The 19,085-nt window shown below is 47.0% G+C and overlaps 2 protein-coding genes across 2 annotated transcripts in view; both read right to left on the bottom strand.

The window, feature by feature from the left end:
* XPNPEP2 (X-prolyl aminopeptidase 2) overlaps positions 1–10,917 on the bottom strand; it is a 34,640-nt gene extending 23,723 nt beyond the window's left edge. The window contains exons 1-6 of the mRNA XM_081042922.1: positions 10,802–10,917; positions 4,260–4,333; positions 2,689–2,799; positions 1,459–1,522; positions 364–468; positions 26–112 (exon numbers count right to left, since the gene is read on the bottom strand). Of these exons, the coding sequence (XP_080899048.1) occupies positions 26–112; positions 364–468; positions 1,459–1,522; positions 2,689–2,799; positions 4,260–4,333; positions 10,802–10,850 (490 nt within the window). The 5' untranslated portion in view covers positions 10,851–10,917. The remainder of the gene's footprint in view (positions 1–25; positions 113–363; positions 469–1,458; positions 1,523–2,688; positions 2,800–4,259; positions 4,334–10,801) is intronic.
* Positions 10,918–12,865: 1,948 nt separating this feature from the next.
* On the bottom strand, positions 12,866–13,697 carry LOC308495252 (large ribosomal subunit protein uL30). Its single transcript, XM_081043175.1, has one exon. It carries the CDS (start codon positions 13,679–13,681, stop codon positions 12,935–12,937), a length of 747 nt encoding a protein of 248 aa, XP_080899301.1. The 5' UTR covers positions 13,682–13,697; the 3' UTR covers positions 12,866–12,934.
* Between the last annotated feature and the right edge of the window lie 5,388 nt (positions 13,698–19,085).

A 19,085-nucleotide genomic window follows, 5' to 3' on the forward strand; every position in this document is an offset into this window, starting at 1 on the left:
TGTAGGGACTGAAGGAAGAACTTACCAATGGAGAAGAGGGAGGGGTCGAAGCCTATACGCCCCCCAGCAGAAATGTTGGTAAGGAGCCAGTTGACAATGGGAACAGTGCCAACTGAGAGAAAGACAGGAAGGAAAACAGAGGTTACTTCCAGAGCCAGACCAAGGCCCTCCAACTAGGCTTCTGTCTGTGAGTCCTGCCATGTGTGTCCTCCTTGATAGCAGCCTCAAAGTTTAGGGATGGCCTCGAATTTTTCCAGATTCCCATAGGGACCCAGCATGGCCTTGCATGCACCCCTTACCTGTAAGTCCCCAAACCTACTCCAGGTTCCAGGGCTTGGGGGACAAATCCATGCGTCCTTTTACCTTCTTTATGGAGCTCCCAGTTGCAGTCCATCTCCCGTTCAGCCTGGGTCCAGTAGCGACTGTCAGTCCAGAGACCTGCTTTCCCCATAGTCACCACTGCGGTTCCTGGGGCAGAACAGAGAAACTTGGAGGCAAGGGTGAAGGTGAGGGTTGTGGTTTTAGTTAGTGCATGTGCAATACAATGCTGGGTCTGAGAATGTCACAGGGGTCTCTGGGAAGAGTTTCTCTCCTCCATTGGGAAGAAATGAGGCAGGAGATGTTAGAAAGCCTTGGTGGAAACCAGAAGAAAGGGTTTCCTGGGTCAGGCATCTTTACTTTGTGTTGAGAGCCTCTCTCAGGGGGAGCATTAGGACTTTTAGCAGGAGAAGTGGGGTCTGCTTTCGGCAGTCCAAAAGAGTCTATGTTGCATGTAGATGCTCTCAGGAAAGATGGTGTAGTCAGTATCAAGACTCAGTGTCTTAAATGGACACAAAGCTAGGGGCTTAGCTGAGGATAGACAGAGAAAATAAACCCAGCAACTTTGGCAAAGAGAAAGGCCCATGATGGGAAAGGCAAGGCAGCTTGAAGACGAAGGGAGGAATGTTTAAGGATCAAACAAGTGAAGCTTGGATTCATTCAAGGGGCCAGAATTAGGATGGGAGGTTCTTTCAGAAAGTGGGACCCCATAAAGGGCTTCTACATTTGTGTCTCATTTGGCTATATGGAGTAATGCTGTCTCTTAAAGGACCAGCAAAGTAAAACTTTGTCTGCAAGTGAGCCATTGTGTAAAGGAAATCAACAGGTTCCTCGTGGCTAGACATAGAAGTATCAACTGTCCCAGAAAAGGATCCCAGGGAGGGCTAGGCTGGGCCTGGCTGCAGCAGAGGCAGTGAGCATGGGAGAGAAATCAGGAAGGTGGTCTGCCTCATGCAGAAGTGTGGCTATGAGACTGCCTTGGGGAACCTGATGGGGGAGGGGAGGCAGAAAGAATAGTAAGGAGTCCATGGACACTAGGTCTTGGGGTCCTTGGCTGCTGATAACCAGCTATGCCAGGGTATCTGTGACCACCTCTGGGTCGAACAACAGAAGCAATCAGAGCAGGGTAATTGCTGTCACCTGCAGACCCTGTAAAGCCTGTAATCCACGCACGTCGCTTGTCATGTTCGCCAATGTACTCGTTCTAGGAAATCAATAACACCATCATTAGCCTTCTTCATGAAGTCGGACTCCACATAGAAGGCTCCCAACCACATCCCAGTTCTTTCTGGTCAGATTTATCCAGTCCTACAAGTCCAGGCATGCTGGGTAATATCTTCCAGGAAGCCCTCTGGAACTCCCGCCAGTTCTCAGGATCTTCCTTTCCTTTAAGCAACTGTATCTCTTGGAGTCTAAACCCCACAATCTAGCACTGGACTGTTCTGCAAAGGAGTCTTGTCTACCCAGCCAGAATGCAAATTCTGTGCAGTCGGGGATCATGTCTTTTGGTTCTGGGATCATGTCTTTTGGAAGGGTTCTCCCATCCAGCGGTCCCCCTCCCTCCCCAGTCTAGCAGAGTACACTGAGTACAACATAAATAACTTCTGAAGAGGGCTTTACACATTATTGTATTTTGATCCTCATAATCCTCAGACACAGACTGCATTATTCCCATCTTGCAGAAGAGGAAACTGAAGTTTAGACACTTACCCAAGGTTCTTAGCCTTTCTCAGCAGGTGGGAAAAGTAATTCAAATAATCTTACTGACACTGAAAATTCCTTCTCTTCCAACTGGGCTGGTGCTGGGAAGTTGTATGGGGTGGAAGTGGAACCAGTAGTGGGAAAGGGTGGGATGGGTGGGCAGGAGAACTGCTTTGGGAAAAATAGTTCTTCTTCAGACCATCTTGTTTCCTGTCTGCTCCCTCTCCCCCAGCTTACACCTCAAACTCATGTAGTCTGGGACTCTGGATAATTTCAATGTTCCATCCATTAGCTTATGGGAAGGGCTGAGCTAGAAGGGAGCTTAGCATTTTTCCAGTCCAATTCCCAGCCCACATTCTAGGGTAGGGTACGCTAAACATTCATTCTGGATCTGCCATCTAGGAATTGATCGGAATCGACTGTGAAGTTGTTTGTAGTTTCATTGCCTGAGGTCAAGAAGATTTGGCAATGTCTTCTCTCCAGTGTAAAGGATTACATTCTTTCGGCTGCCCCAAACTCATGTGTCTAAGCTCCCCACTTCTTTCCTTTTGCCTGTCAAATCCTGTCTCTGCCTTCAGGAGTCTTAACAGCCTACTGTCTGTGGTCTGTTCTCATAGACTGACCAGGTGTAGCACAGAGGGCAAGGGTGGGGGCGAAGCCATCCCTTACCATGTGAGCATCCGTGTCTGGGATGATGTAAGCAGAGAGATTTTTGGTGGACATCTGCTCGCGGAGGGCTGTAAGCCGTGCTGTGGTATTGACCGCAGTCATTGGAAGGTACTGACATGTGACAGGAAGACACCAAGACACACACACAGACACACATTGCTTAGAGAAAGTGATGCCGGAGGAGCCACCAGCTTCTCTCTAGGCAGGGATTTGGGTGGGTAGGCTGGGCCAGCGTGGAGAGGAATGGGGTGGCAGGTGATGTCACAGGCTGGTCTAGATTAAGCTGCCTGGGCTGAGCAGAGATGGAGGCATTGAAGAGTTTAGAGAGGGGTCCTTTGTGATAACAGTGGGACCTGAGTCTGGGATGGGGTGTGGGTGAGTTACAGGGATCTGAGCACTGGCACTGGGTCAGGCTGGAACTTTCTCTCGTTGGATTCCTTGGGGGTGATGTTGACAATTTAGCCAATAAAAATACAGATGACCACATTTGAATTTCAGATAAACAATGAATAATGTTTTAGTATAAGTATGTCCCATGAACAATTTGGGCTATAGTTATGTAAAACATTTTGCGTTATTTGAAATTCAGATGTAACTTGGCATCCTGTATTTCATCTGGCAACCAGAGACTTTTTCAAGTTTCCACTAACTGGTCTCCAATGGCGGAGGAGAGTAAATGAGTACCCGAAGTAGTTTGGGACATTGTCTAGAAATATCCTCTCCAAGATAAAGGCTGCTTTACCTTTAAAATATAAAACATATTTTTGTTTGTTTGTTTTGTTTTGCCTTTGCTTCACAATATATCTATGTTTGTTTTAATGTAAAGGTAATGTGGCTGGCCCACCACCTGCCTGCCATAGTAGTCTCATAAAGTTGACATTGCAAGTAGATGTATTTCTGAGCCTTAGTGGCTGCTGGCAGTCTCACAAGCTCTCACCTTTGGCCCACCCCTGCCTGGGGAAGCTCTTTTGCCCTACTCTGGTGGTGGAAAGAATTGCTTTAGTCTCCAGCCAGGAAGCTGATGACCTTTCAACTTCAGTCTATTGGGCCTTCTCCGGGTCTTCACACCCTAGACCTCCCTCTCTTTCCCTTCTGCTGCCTCTTCTAGCCTTCTGTCTCCCCTTCTCCTCCCCTCTGTGCCTTCCCCTTCACTGTTCCTCTAGAATTTTGGTTTTCTTTTTTTCCATCCTCCTCCTGGCCTCTGCCTGACTCAGCCAAAGTTTGGTTAGGGGCTTCCTGCCCTCCTTCTTGCTCCTCCTTCCTCCCTCTAGCAGGGCTGCCCAGGCCCAAGAGAGGACTATAGTAGATAACCAGCTTTGGGAATGGGTGGGAGGGAGGAATGGGGGTGGATGTTAGGCACATAAGAACGTGCTGCCTGCCCTGAGGGATGTTAATCAGAAACAGTGACCCCAGAGTACAGAAATCAGGAGAAAGGCTGGAAGACGGAGAGTGTAGCAACTGAGCCAGTGGGAGAAGGGGAGGATGATGGGAGCTGTGGGGCAGGTCTGGGGCAGGTTGGGGTGTGGAGGTGCCAGGATGTGGGCCAGGGCGGGGCCCAGCCAAGGCCTCACCTGAGGGCTGGTTGAACAGTTTCTTACATCCTCTGTTTTTAGGTCCACTGGCTTTGGATGGCCCCAGGTATAAGCTAGAAACCAGAAAAAAAAAATCCAGGGTTACTTGGAGATCAGATAGTTTCTAGAGAGCACAGGGACATGTTCCCCAACCCTCTTCCCCATCTCTGCAGGGCCTCCATCCTTTGAAATACATGATGCTGTCTAACTCTTCTTGAGGATAAAAATAATTACATTTCATAGGAAATCAGGCTGAATTGGATGGCACCCTGGGCCACAATCAAAGAAACCTGATGCATCGACAAGTGGTTGTCATTTTTAGATGGGTTTTAGTGCTCATGAAATCAATTTTTTTTCTTCTAATCTAATTGGGTCTTTTCAGGGTCTACCCAACTAGAAAAGTCGTGTATAAATTAAGCTTTTGTGATCAAATTTTATTAGAAATGCTCTAGAGGATCTCACTAAGTAAACACCACAACTTCATTTTACTCTTCTATAAATCTAATTTTAGGTGTGATCAAACAATATGGTGGATGTTTAAATAAAAAAAATGTTACAGTAAAAGACACATTGCCATTAATCCACCTCAAAATACTCCCCATCATTCTTGCCACTTTCTGAAGCAGTTCTGGAAGTCCCTTTTCATGAGTGTCTTTAGTTGCACTGTCATGGCTGCCTTGATGTCCTGAATCATTTTGACTTTGGGGAAGAGCCAGAAGTGGCACGGTGCCAGATCCAGTAAATAAGATGGGTGAGGACACACTGTAATGTCTTTATTAGACAGAGATTACAGTATATAAGAAGCGATGTGTAACACGGAGTGTTGTCATGATGGAGGATGATTTACATCACAGTTTAAAACACACCTTCTCTCAAATGTAGCTCACACCCGACTGACTGCATGGAACAAGTTGAAACTTGTCACACACTGTTACTAAAGTTTGATTCACCACTTCTTGTATTGAAGATCCCTGCCTTTCCCTTGGATGGCACGTGGCAGCAGCATTGACCGTATTTTGTGACCACAACGGAAAGGCTCCCTGTCACACATTGCTTCTGGTATGACAATTTCTATCAAATAAAAACAATTACAGTGTGTTCTCATCCACTTTATTCACTGGATCTGGCATCTTGCAACTTCTGGCTCTTCCCCAAAGTAAAAATGACCATCAAAGGTAAATGTTTTGAATTGATTCAGGACATTGAAGCAGCCACGAGAGCACATCCAAAGACACTCATAAAACAGGACTTCCAGAACTGCTTCAGAAAATGACAAGAATGATGGGATAAGTGTGTTTGAAGTGAGGGGAAGTATTTTTTTTATATAATTGATTTTTGTTGTATTATTTATTATTTATTTATTTATATATTTTTTTGTTTCAGGTGTACAAAACAACATAATGATTAGACATTTAAGCCCCTCATAAAGTGATAACCCACCCCCCAAGCTACTAACCCTTTGACATCTTGTGTAGTTGTTATAATACCATCGACGATCTTCCCTATGTTGTATTCTATATCATGTGACTGTATATACCTATATATTTAGTTATAGTTGACATTCAATATTATTCTACTTCAGCTCTTCAGGTGTATCGCACATTGGTCCGGCATCTACAGAGTCTATGACGTGATCCCCCTGATAAGTCTAGTGCTCATCTGGCACCTTACATGATCTTTATAGCATTGTTGATTATATTCCCCATACTGTATTAACTATCAATTTATATTTCTTCATGCCTTCACTTTTTTCACCCTGTCCCCAACCCCATTCTCATCTATCACCCTGATAGATCTAGTACTTATCTGGCACCAGACCTAGTTATTACAGTATTATTGACTGTATTCCCTATGCTATACCCTACATCCCCATGACCACTGTATAACAACCAACTTGTACTTCTGAATCCCTTCCCCTTTCACCCATCCTTAACCTCTCTCCCATCTTAAAGAAGTCCCTCTAAGATCCCTTGTAATACTGTTTTGGTGGTGATGAGCTCCTTCAGCTTTTTCTTGTTTGGGAAGCTCCTTATCTGTCCTTCAATTCTACATGACAGCCTTGCTGGGTAGAGCAAACTTGGTTGTATGTTGTTGTTTTTCATCACTTGGAATATTTCCTTCCATTCCCTTCTTGCCTGCAGTTTCTGTTGAGAAATCAGCTGACAGTCTTATGGAGGCTCCCTTATAGGCAGCTAACTGCTTTTCTCTTGCTGCTTTTGAGATTCTCTCTTTGTCTTTAACCTTTGGCATTTTAATTGTAATGTGTCTTGGTGTGGGCCTCTTTGGGTTCATCTTGTTTGGGACTCTCTATGCTTCCTGGGCTTGTATGTCTATTTCCTTCACCAGATCAGGGAAGTTTTCTGTCATTATTTCTTCAAATACATTTTCAGTTCCTTGCTCTCTTCTTCTTCTTCTGGTATCCCTATAATACAAATGTTGGTACACTTGATGTTGTCCCAGAGGCCCCTTAAACTATCCTCAATTTTTTGGATTCTTTTTTTCTTTTTGCTGTTCTGGTTGGATGTTTTCTGCTACCTTATCTTCTACATCGCTGGCTGGATCCCCTGCTTCATGTAATCTATTGTTGATTCCCTATAATATATTCTTCATTTCCACTATTGTAACCTTTATTTCTGACTGGTTCTTTTTTATGGTTTCCATCTCCATTTTTATGCTTCCTATCTCTCTGTTGAAATTCTCCCTGAGATCATTGAGCATTCTTATAACCAGTGTTTGGAGCTCTGCGTCTGATAGATTGCTTGTCTCCGTTTCACTTAGTTCTTTTTCTGGTGCTTTGTTCTGTTCTTTTATTTGGGACATGTTTCTTTGTCTCCTCATTTTGGCTGCCTCCCTGTTTGTTCCTATGCATTAGGGAGGGCTGCTATGTCTTCCAGTTTTAGTAGAGTGGCCTTATATAGTAGGTGTGCAATGAGGTTCAGTGGCACAGTCTTTCTGGTCACTTGAGCCACGCACTCCAGGTGTGTATCTTGTGTGTGTTGAGCCTTGGTTGATAATTACACATAAATGTTAGGGACTGACCCTTGGGCTGGCTGCTTGTGAGGACTGGCCTTGACTACAGAAGAAGAGTTGTTGTGCAGGAGCTGATCGAATGGAGCAGGATCTGCCTCAGCAGGACTCTGGTGCCTGCCCAATCCACCCCTTGTGTGTGTCGTAGTTGGAGGCAGCTGGGTGATGCTCCTGCTTGTTTTGAAGCTGGTCACTGGGGGCGCCAGCCGCAAGACCACCTTGGAGGGGATCCACTGTAGGTCTACTTTAGCTACAGCTAATGCTCTACCTGGGGCCACCGAGCAGAAACCAGAAAGAAATCTGCAGATGGCTGCTGCCCATGCTGTGCTTGGAAGTGCCTTGGGAGGCCAACCTGCTGCTGCTAGTGCTGGCGTAGGGCTGCTCAGCCAGAGGTATAGGACGTGCTCAAGCCAGATGCTGCTGGTCTGGGTTCCGCGAACCTTTGAGAGACCCTAGGAAAGTGCAGCTTGAGCCAAAGCAGGTGGTCTACATGAACAAACCACTGAAAGCAGCCTGGGTGTGCCCAAAATTTGGGCAGGGCCATGTCTCAAATCACTAGAGCGTGGCGAACTAATGGTGGAGACTCAGAAATGGTGGCAGCCTGTGTCTGCATGCTGGGAGAGGGGAGAGCTCAACAAAGAAACAATGGTCTCCACCAGTTTCCCTGTCCAGGAGAAAGCCTCTTCTCCAGCCCCCATCCCAAGCCAGGCAATTCATTTCTCCCCCCATATGTCCCTGCTTCCTTTCCAGCTACTGCCCCAGTGCTGGAGCTCAGAGCAAGTGATTTCGTTGGTGGGTAAGTCTGCATGCAGTCCCTTTAAGAGGAGCGTTTGGGGGACAGCCCGGTGGCTCAGGCAGTTAGAGCTCCATGTTCCTAACTCCGAAGGTTGCCGGTTCAATTCCCACATGGGCCAGTGGGCTCTCAACCACAAGGTTGCCAGTTCAATTCCTCGAGTTCCACAAGGGATGGTGGGCTCCGCTCCCTGCAATTAAGATTGAACGCGGCACCTTGAGCCGAGCTGCCTCCCGGACGGCTCAGTTGGTTGGAGCGCGGGCTCTCAACCACAAGGTTGCCAGTTCGATTCCTTGAGTCCCACAAGGGATGGTGGGCTGTGCCCCCTGTAAATAGCAATGGCAACTGGACCGGGAGCTGAGCTGTGCCCTCCACAACTAAGACTGAAAGGACAACGATTTGAAGCTGAATGGCACCCTCCACAACTAACATTGAAAGGACAACAACTTGACTTGGAAAAAAGTCCTGGAAGTTCACACTGTTTCCCCAATAAAAGTCCTGTTCCCCTTCCCCAATAAAATCTTTAAAAAAAAAAAAAAAGAGGAGCGCCTGTGAGTGCAGCCACACTCAGTCTCACTCAGTCACAATGTCCTCTGGTTTTCACAACCAGAAATTATGGGGACTTCTCTCTCCGGAAGTGGAACCCTGGGCTGGGGTGGGGCTAGGACCTCTTGCTCCTTTAAGGGGTGACGGGGACACCCACAGCCGAAATAGCCCTCCCAATCTTTAATGGTCACGTGGGGGTGTGGGACCAGCCCGTTCCGCGTCTCTTATCTTCCTATGAGTCTGGAGGTGGCCTCCTCTGCAAGTCCTTAGTTGAAAGGCTTCAGTTCAGCTTGATTTTAGGTGCATCTCAATAATGGTTGTTTTGCAGATTAGTTGTTATTTTGATGTGGTTGTGAGAGAAGGTAAACATAGTATTTACATAGTGCACAATCTTGGTTGTCCCCCTATCAAGAGGGGAAGTATTTTGAGGGGAATTAATGCCAATGTGTCTTTTACTGTAATAATTAAAAAAAATAAACATTCACCGTAGTTTTTGATCACATCTCATCATATATTGGGTTTACTTAAATTCAAGGCCCACTTGTACCATTTATAATCCAAATTTCTGGTATTTTTAAATATATAAGACAGGCAATCTCAGTCGGACCTTGTCACCTGGTGGGGAAAGGTGGGTTAGCATTAAAGAACTCTTACTAAGTGTCAGACACTGAAGTCAGCGATTTATCTATAGCGTCTCATTTGATACTTGCAACAACTCTGTGAAGTGGGTATTATTGTCTACTTTCTATAGAGGAGGAAGCTAAGGCCCAGGCAGGGCTTTACCCCAAATTTGGTGTGACCCAGAGTCATCTAGTATTCATTGATCATTGCCCAAGTACCTACTCTATGCCAGGTACTGGGCTAAGTCCTACAGGCTCTGGACCCTGAGACTCCAGTGGTTTCTGATAGTCCTTTCTTTTAGCCTAGCCCCCTAACTTTTAGGGAGGATCTCTCCAGAGGGTAATGAGGGCCTGCATATGGGGAGGTACAATACTTTTACTTTCTGAGTAGGTTGAGCTACAGGAGGAAGGAGGGTGGATAGGGGTGTAACACCATGAATGCCCTGCTTGGCTGTCTTGGTCTCATAAAATCCAGGGGGAGATAAGATGCATACTGTTGATTTAAGAAAATGAATCCTTATTACTGCATGAACAGATCTCTGGCAAAAGGATGGTGCTAACACACCAACATGAGAAGCAAAACTCAGCCAACCTATGCCCTCTGGACACCCAGATTGCTTTTCTTTGAGGCCTGAACTGTGGTTCCAAGGGTCAGGCTCTGCAGCTGAATCATTATGTGGTCCCTGGCACAGGCCCTGGCACTTGAGAGGTGCTCAGGAACTGGGTGCTGAATGAAGGAACAGTGTCCTGCTGACAGAGAGCAAAGGGAAGGGAGGCTTCCCTAAGGCTGGAGATGGAGAGGGTGTGGAGGATGCTAAGCTGGGCACTTAGTTGTGACCAAAGAGGACAAGCAGGGCACCATAGGGGTAATGAAGACAAAAGTTAATTAGGCTCCTCCGAGCCCTCTTCTTGATTAGGCCTTGACTTTGGCCTTCATATCAATCCTGTTTTTGCTGGGCCTGCATTGCTCAGTCTTAGCAAGAATCTTGCTAAGTCAGTTTAGAGAGAATCCCCAGCCTTAATATCTGATCACCTTTGATATCTGATCAAACTCCCCATACCCTACGCTTGATATCTGATCACCTTGGCTTGCCTGCAACAAGAATCCTATTAAGTCAGTGCAGCAAGATTCCCCTACCCTTGATGTCTCCTCTTAGGAAGTTTCTATCCTCTGACCCCCTCACTCTGCTCATTGGCCATCTTTGCTGTATTCGGACATGAGCCTGATCTTTCTCCCCTGTTGCAGTGCCCCAATTACAATAGTCTTGAATAAAATCTTCCTTATTCTTTTAACAAGTGCTAGCATCACTTTTTCTTTGACAGATAGGAATGGAAACATGCCAAACCGACTTGACGTGAGTCTTGAGGGCCCCAAGGACTGGCCCTGGGGTTCTTCTTCCTCAAGATGGAGAGGGGAAACAAGAAATAAAGAGATAATCGGGGCCCCAGCCCTCACTCCAAACCTTTCCAAGCCCAGTAGGGGAGGCCAGAGCTGCTTTCCTGCTGGACCTGCCTTCCCAGCATACAAGGGGAGGTTGAGACCAGGATGCACATACCACAGAGGAGAATGAGCCAGGAGCAGCAGCGCCAGGAAGCCAGAGCCATGGAATCTCCAGATGCTGGTGCTGAGTGAATAGAAGAACAATGGAGAGTGGGCAGGTCTCTTCCTTCCCTGGCCTCTCCCTCCAGGGCTTTCCGGGACAGGAACAGCAAGGGGGTGGGGACTGGCGTTAGGGAGGAGGGGTCAGGCTGATGGATGGAAAGTCCCCTTTTGATCTGTTCTTTCTGAAGGCTCCAGGAGTCAAAATGGGCAGAGAATTCTCTGCTGGCTTCCAGTCACCTGGAGTAAGGTGTGGCCTGCTCCGGGCAGAGTCCAAAGATCTCTGAGACAAAGGAGCAGCAGCTGGTCTCAATCAGCCTGCTTCTACCAGCTCCCTGGGTAGCAGCCAACCTCAGCTATTACTGAATTCTGTCCCCCTCCATCTGGCAAGCTGTTTCCCATTAGCTCCCCTACCCTGGGCTCTGGCTAGAGTTCCACTTTTCTTTCAAGATAGATGTTTATTATTCCTCCTTTTCCGAGCTGGCCTGTCTCAGAAAAAGCCAGCGTCCTCTCTCCCTGGTTCCTGGGAAGCCCCACTGCAGCCCTTGGGGAAGATTAATTTAGCTGGAGAGTTACTTTTTGGAGCTGGGATGAGACCCCCTCAGAAAAGCCTACTCTGCAAAAGTGCTGCGAGCCACTGGCAGAGGGGAAGACTGTCCTCCTCTTGGGGCTGTTAGTGCCATTGACCCCTGGAAGGAAACAAGGCCCAAAGGTTTATTTGGAGGGATAAGGAGACACCACTGAGGAGGGAAGAAGACCCAGAAAGGGGAATTTGGGGGCTCCAAAAGTCAAATTTGGTTAACTGGAAATGGACTTTTTGCCATAGCTTCTAGAACAGGGCTTTGTTTTCCCTGCAGTCACTCCTAACCAGCATGACTTCCTACGGAGGAAGTGGAGAAACTGAGGCCAGCCTTGTCACCAACCCTTTGCATCAAAGGACAGCTCATTGCACCAGTGTCAAAGCAGCTCTCAGTAAATGCCCTCTAGAATCCTCAGCCGGAAAGGAATACTTCCAGGAGACAAACAGACCCGATAGACATGTGCTAACCTAGCCTGGAGGGCCGCAGAAGCAAACTACCCATTCTTTTTTATTTTATTTTAAACGTATTTACACTCTGCTTATGTCCACAAGTTTAAGGCAGCTTTCAAAGGATCCATCCAAATACAATAAAATAGACCATTTTGAAGAAGGAAAGGGGGCCTTCATGGGACTTCCTGAAGGAGAGGAATCTAAATGAGAGAGGAGTTTCAGTGAACTCCACTTCCAGGAATAAAAGCTGAGGGCAGAGTCCAGGGCCTCACAGGATAGACTGGGGACTAGCACTGCAAGGACGCTGTGTGATTCTGGGACTGCTGACACTCCCGCTGTCTTTTCCCTGCCTCCTCCCCACTCCACTCCAGGTTGAGAATGAAGTTATTCCCAGAGACCAGAGAACTAAGGAAATGCCCCCCTCAAAGGCCCTTCCCTCCCCCTCTGTACCATATTAGCCATCCTGAAGGGCAAGCAGGTCGACTTGATGGGATCATGTGGGGGAGAGTCAGGGGGCAGATGACCCTGAAGACAGCTGTCTAGGACAAACAGCCCTGCCTTTACCAGTAAGCCTAGAAGCCACACTGCAAGGGTTTCAGTCTCAGCTCTGTCACCTACTAGCTGCATGGTCCTGAGCAAGCGACTTTACTTCTGTGAGCCTACAATTTCCTCACCTGTGAAATGGAGTAATAATAGTAGTACTAACTTCTTAGAGGTGTGGTGAGGATTAAGTGGGTTAATGTCTTTGAAGCGCTCAGAATATACTTGCCATGAGGAGTCAATGTTATATAAGTGTATATTGAGCCAAATATCTAACTAGAAATCAAAGGTATCTCATCTATACTTTGTTCTTACTGCCCCTGGCATCCAACACTGCTGAAAAGGCAGTTAATGTTATACCAAGATCAGCTGGACTGAAGTGCCAAGTCAAAGCTAATAAACCTATAGGCATCCATCCCTCCCCCATCTTTTTTTTTTTTTTTTTTTTTTTCAATTTGAAAACAGTCGCTGTTTATTTTATTAACTGACCAGATTACAAAAATACCCATGGTAGATACCTCAGTTCATCCTCCTAATCAGCCTGTTGATCTGGTCTTCCCTGTTGCCAGCATCTCCTCCTTCTACGAAGTGGGTGGTCTTTTTCTTCATGCCACCTCGTGGAGAGGACAATTTGAAGGGCCACAGGAAGTTGTTTGCTTCTTTGAAGCGTTTTCCAACAGTGTAGATCTCATGAATCAGATCCTCCATGCAGATGATGCCATATTTACCAAGAGACCGAGCAATCAATGTGTTATCTGTCAGGGCAATTCGCTGTTTGTTGATTTTGCCATAACCACGCTTGTAGATCAATTCATTTACGGACTTCAGGTTTGGGTACCCCCATGCGATGTATGGCTCCACGATCCTCAGCATGTTAATGGAAGCCTTGTTGAGCTTGACAAAGGTGCCATTGAAGATCTGGCGAAGGCGAAGCAGCTGCAACACCTTCCGGACCTTTGGGCTCACGCCGTTGATGCCTCTGATCCTGATGACAAATGCCAGCTTGGGCTCCGCAGGCACGTAGAAGTTGCCGGCTTTCCTTGCCATCCTCGCCATGCGAATCTCCGTCCGGTACATCTGCCTGTATTCTTTGTGGTAGTGCTTGGCTTTTTCATAGATGAGCTTCCTCCTCGCCTTTCGAAGCATCTTTTCGGCGAACTTCTTTCTCAGGCGCTTGATCTTCAGCTCCGCGAAATTCCTGCGCTTCTTCTTGAGGGTTTCGGGCACGGCGGGGACCTTCTTCTTCTTCTCCGGTGCAGCCTCCATGGTTCCGGCCGGGAAAGCTAAGAGGAAGTCGGCGCATGCCCCTCCCCCATCTTTTGGACTCTGCCTGGGGGTGGTCTCGGAGGCTACCAAGGCTCTGTACTATAGTCAGCCCTCTGTTTCTGTCCCCAGGGTCCCTGTCTTGGCCAGGGTGGCAATAATGACCTCACCTGCCTTTTCCCTCAGCTTCTCCCTTATCTCCTTATCTCGAAACCAATGTCTTTAGTCATCAGTTTGGGGTACTTGAACCCAAGTTGGCAACAGGCCTGAAGTGGAAAGCAATGATTCCAGGTGGGGAGGGTTAATGATCAAGAGTTCTTGTATTAGAGATGTTTGGAAGGTCACTGGAGTCTTGCTGTAGCCTGCACAGGCAGCCCATGTCTGCTTGCCTCACTTTTTGGCCCAAGGTCATATTCTGAAATTGGAGAAGTTCTTTTCAGGGTCTGTCCTGTTCATGTCTCTTTTTTTGCACCCTGATCCCTCCCCATGCTTGTCACCCTGCCTTCCGATATGGGCCTACCCTCTCCAGGCACCAATGCCTATCGTCAGAATGTAACTACCTGACTGGCATTTTCTCCCACTCAGTGATAGTGAGGGTCCACAGTTCACAGATAGTAGGTGAATCACAGTTCAGATCACGATAACAAACCATTTCATGAGTGACTGAGAAAATGCACGGAAAGCGACCAGCTTCCAATCAGCTCTGCTGTGGGACCCTCTGGAGGAGTGGAACCCAAGGGAGGCCTGAGAAACAAAGTGACAGCCAGCAGGCCAGAAGGGCAGGGGCCATTCTGGCAGCCTTGGGGAGGAGAGGTACAGAAATGGCACTGAAGGCAGTAGTCAAGGGGAAGGTCAACAGTCGGGGCAGATTGCGGCAGTGACATAAACAGCAGCCCAAGAAGGCATGGGCAGGCAGCGCCATGGCCTGGAGCCGCCTGTAGCAGCAGTAAAATCAGAGCTCTGAGAACTGCAAAACACCTTCTTGGGGATGTCCCAAGATACTGAGGATGAAATCTTGAAAGGAGGCCTGAGGTGCTGCAGTTATGTCGATGGGAAAGGGGCATCTGACCTGACTGTTGATGTGACCTCAGAGGCTGAGAGACTGTACACCCTGGTGGCATATCATGTTACAGCTACTTCCAAAACCCTTCCCACCCTTCCATCAGGTTTGTTAACTATGTTGGGAGACAGGTAGGCCCCTCCCCTGCAGAAGACGAGACAGGCTGGAGAAGAATAGTGGCTTGGCCCAGGTCCAAGCTGACCGGTGGCAGAGCTGGGACTCAAATCTGGGTGTGGGGGCCTTCAGAGCCCCTAATCCCTCCATTGGTCCTCACTGTTGCCCCCATCTGAAGTTCTTCTGTGGCTTCCACTGTCATCGGGATAGAAGTCAATCTCTTTATCCCAGTGGTCAAGGTCTCCCTCTCTGATTTGTCCCATTACCCATCTCTTCTTGTCTATATTCTCTCCATCCATCAGAGACTAGCTCAAAAGTCACCTCATCCAACAAGCACTGACCTCCATCTCAAATCCATCCTTCCATCATGGAGGCTCCCATAACATTTTGTGTGAACCTCTATTTTAAAAGCTTTGCCATAACCCTCTGCTTTCTTGACTCTCCCCTCCTATGCCACGTGTCCTTGAGTGCAGGAGCTTTTATTTATTTATTTATTTTACTCTTTCTTCGACCTCCCTCTGCACTCTGGCTTAAGCGTTGTTTCTCAGTTTAGTTGTATAGGACACAGCTCTCTGGCCCATGCTGGTATTATGAGCCTTGCACTTATGAGCATTGTGCTCCCCCCGGCTGAGGCAGTCGGTCACCAGTTGTTGGTTGACCACTCACAGCAGCTCACGGCCACTCATGCTGGCCACCGGCCGCTCATGGTGGCACATGGTAGCCCACGGCAGCCCAGCTCTAGGGAGAGCCGTTGTTCACAATCTTAGCTGTAGAGGACACAGCTCACTGGCTCATGTGGGAATCGAACTGGCAACCTCGGCTTTAGGAGCACGGCGCTCCAACCACTTGGGCCACCAGGCTGGCCCTGCTTTTATTTTATTACTTTTATTTTACTTTATTTTTTTTATTTTTTATTGGGGAGTATTAGGGAACAGTGTGTTTCTCCATCAGCTCCAAGTCATTGTCCTTCAATCTAGCTGTGGAGGGTGCAGCTCAGCTCCAAGTCCAATTGCCATTTTTTTTTCAATCTTTAGTTGCAGTGGGCACAGCCCACCATCCCATGCAGGAATTGAACCATCAACCTTGCTGTTGAGAGCCCCGTGCTCTAACCAACAGAGCCATCTGGCTGCCCCTCCGGAAGCTCAGTGGCAGCTCGTTGTCTTCAGTCTAGTTGTGGAGGGCACAGCTCACTGGTTCATGTAGGAATTGAATCGGCAACCCTGTTGTTCAGAGCTCACACTCTAACCAACTGAGCCATCCAGCAACCTCAGGAGCTTGATTTTATAAATCTTTGCATGCACCAAAGCATACAGGTCAGAGCCCAGTGAAGAGTGGGCTCAACACAAGTTTGGAGAATTGACAATAAACCTCAACAGCCTCTAACTTGAAAGAAATGTCCTTAATACCCTTGACGGGGGGAGGGGTAATTGTTTAGCCTCCAGAAGGCTGCCATGGTGCTATTGGGTACCCCTTCCCTCACATCTGCCCCACTTTGACAAAAAGTCTATATTGGTTGTGTGTGTGTGTGTGTGTGTGTGTGTGTGTGTGTGTGTAGGGAGTGACCAAGGGGTAGAGGCAAGAGTTTCTTTCATGGAACATGGAAGCTGGTCTTTGTTGAGATGTGACCCAGGACCTCCCCACCCAGCCAGCCAGGCAGCAGGAAGCAGGATTATCCCCTCACAATGAGGGTTGGACTTCTCTTTGCAGGGAGTAGCTCCTTTAAGCAGTTTCCAGCTGCCTATGGCTCCTCCTACTCATGGAATGAGTTGGTAGTTACGGTCCAGGAACTTTGTTAGGGAGACATAGTGGACCTGGCTGAAGCCCCAGTTAGCTTGGTTTGGTTCTGTGGGCACAGACTGAGTCAGACCCTGAGCCCTGGCTGAATCCTAAGCCCAGTCAGTCATGTCACAAACCTGAGCTGCCCCCTCAGAAACCTTGCATTATGAGTGGCTAGAGCAGCATTGTGGCTCACCAAGGTTCCAGTTGATTCTATTCAAATTTCCATTTGGTGGTTCTTGGGTATTCTCCCAACCATCTGATCTCTTTGGTAGCCTAATCCTTTTACTTCTCCTCCAACTTATGCCTCTCTCCTCACCATTGTCACTCCAGCCACACTGCCCTTCTTTTAGCAACACTTACTCTCCATACTCCTTCTTCGAGTCTCCTTAAGTGTCACTGCATCTGGGAAGCTTTCCCTGAATCCCTCCCTCCCCCACTAGGTGGAATCTCCCTATTAGTTCTTTTACTGCCTTTGTCACAGTTCCCGTTATCTGCCTCCTGACACTTTCCCAGTCATGTAGAGGACCATGGCGACCAGCTCAGGGCTACTTCTCCCCAACACATCTGCCATTACCCTGGGTGACATCAAGGTTCCTTCCAATGATACATATCATGTTCTAGTTCTTCACATTCAAAGTCCTTCAGTTCAAAGCCCTTTCTCCACTCTTCCTTAACCTCTCATGCCACAAACAGCATCTTGGGCCTCATCATTGCTGTGATCACCGTTCTCTGACATACTGAACCCAGTCTCTCATTCTCTCATCACATCCTCTTTTCCTTGTGGTGATGACAGTCTTCTCCCCCTCACTTATATACAGTGCACCTGCTTTTTCACTTCACTGAAATTTCCTGTCACTTACCCTATGCTCCTCCTCTCCATTCATCAGCATCCCTTGGTCTCATTTCCCTCTCTATTTGGTCCAAACTACAAAACCCATCATTCATCCTCCCTTTTACTAGCACTCTCCTGTCCCTTTGTCCTTCCACTAAAACCATCCTACCAATCTCCGTCCTCAGGTGAAGCATGCTCACACCCCAGAGCCTTTGCACATACTGTTCCCACTAATAAGAATGCTCTTTTGTCCAGATACCAACATAGCTCATACTACTTCATTCAGATCTCTGTTCAAATGTCACCTCTTCAGAGAGAACTTTCTATATCTCATTATTTTTTTTTTATTTTTTTTCTTAGTTTCAGGTGCACAAGACGAAGTAATACTTAAAGGTTTATCATTTGTATTCCTCACACTGTGTGGACCTCCCTCCCCCCATCCACTATCCCTCTGACATTGCACCAAGCCATTCCATTTCCACTGTCTCTATTCCTAATGCTGTACTCCGCTTCTTGTAAGTATATACATACATATATACATATATTATATAATTATAGTTGGCATTCATTATTGTTCAGCTTCAGGTGTACAGTGCAGTGATCAGGCATCTACATCATTCCTGAGGTGGTCTCCCAAATGGGACACATGTCCATTGGATACCCTACAAAATCTTTACAACATTATTGATAACGTACCCCAAATTAACTTTCAAAATCCCGTGGCCATTTTGTGGTTACCGACTGTTTTCTAATCCGCTCACCTTCCCACTTATTCCAACCCCCACGCCCATCTAGCAACCCTCAGTTTCTCCTCTTTGTCTCCAAAACTGTTTCTGATTAGTTCATTCACTTATTCTCCTCTTTAGATTCCGCCTATAAGTGAGATCATATGGTATTTGTCTTTCTCTGTCTGACTTATTTCACTTAACATAATGTTCTCTAGGTCCATCCATGTTGTTGCAAATGGTAAGATTTCTTTCTTCTTTATGGCTGCGTAATACTCCATTGTATAAATGTACCACAGTTTCTTAATCCAGTCATCTACTGATGGGCATTTCGGTTGATCTCATTATTTAAACAGAACCTGTGTCATTTTATATCCCCTTATTCTGTTTTATTTATTTTTCAGAGCATTTACCTGATATTATATTATATATCTGTTCGTATGTTTTTTGTGAATCTCTCTCACTAGTATGCAAGCTCCATTAAAGCAGGTACCCTATTTATTTTGTTCACTACTGTATTACAGAGCCTAGGACACTGCCTGGCACTTTCTAGGCACTCATATTTGTTGGATGAATGAGTAAACGCCAGGGCATTTGACCATCTCTTTTTAACAGGTGAAAATTTCACAACTCTGTAGGTTGAGGCCACTCCAGATTCACGGCGTCCAACTTTGGCAGTTTTCTCGACATGCCTGGCAATGTTTTTCTTGTCCTGAGTTGGCTCCTTTCCCATTGTTTTCATAGACTATTCCAGACCTTTACCCTTGGCCTCAAACCCTTACCCTACCTGCATTCTGTGACCAATGGAAATTTAGTTGTTTTTGACTTTGTATTATGTCAAACAAGTACACTGAAAATCTGTGCACACATTGAAGGATTTCTCTAGGATCCATATCT

This window comes from Rhinolophus hipposideros (assembly GCF_964194185.1).
Source record: "Rhinolophus hipposideros genome assembly, chromosome: X".
Classification (NCBI taxonomy): domain Eukaryota; kingdom Metazoa; phylum Chordata; class Mammalia; order Chiroptera; family Rhinolophidae; genus Rhinolophus; species Rhinolophus hipposideros.

Coding starts and splice junctions, on each gene's coding strand:
- LOC308495252 (XM_081043175.1), bottom strand. CDS start 13,681: ATGGAGGCTGCACCGGAGAAGAAGAAGAAGGTCCCCGCCGTGCCCGAA.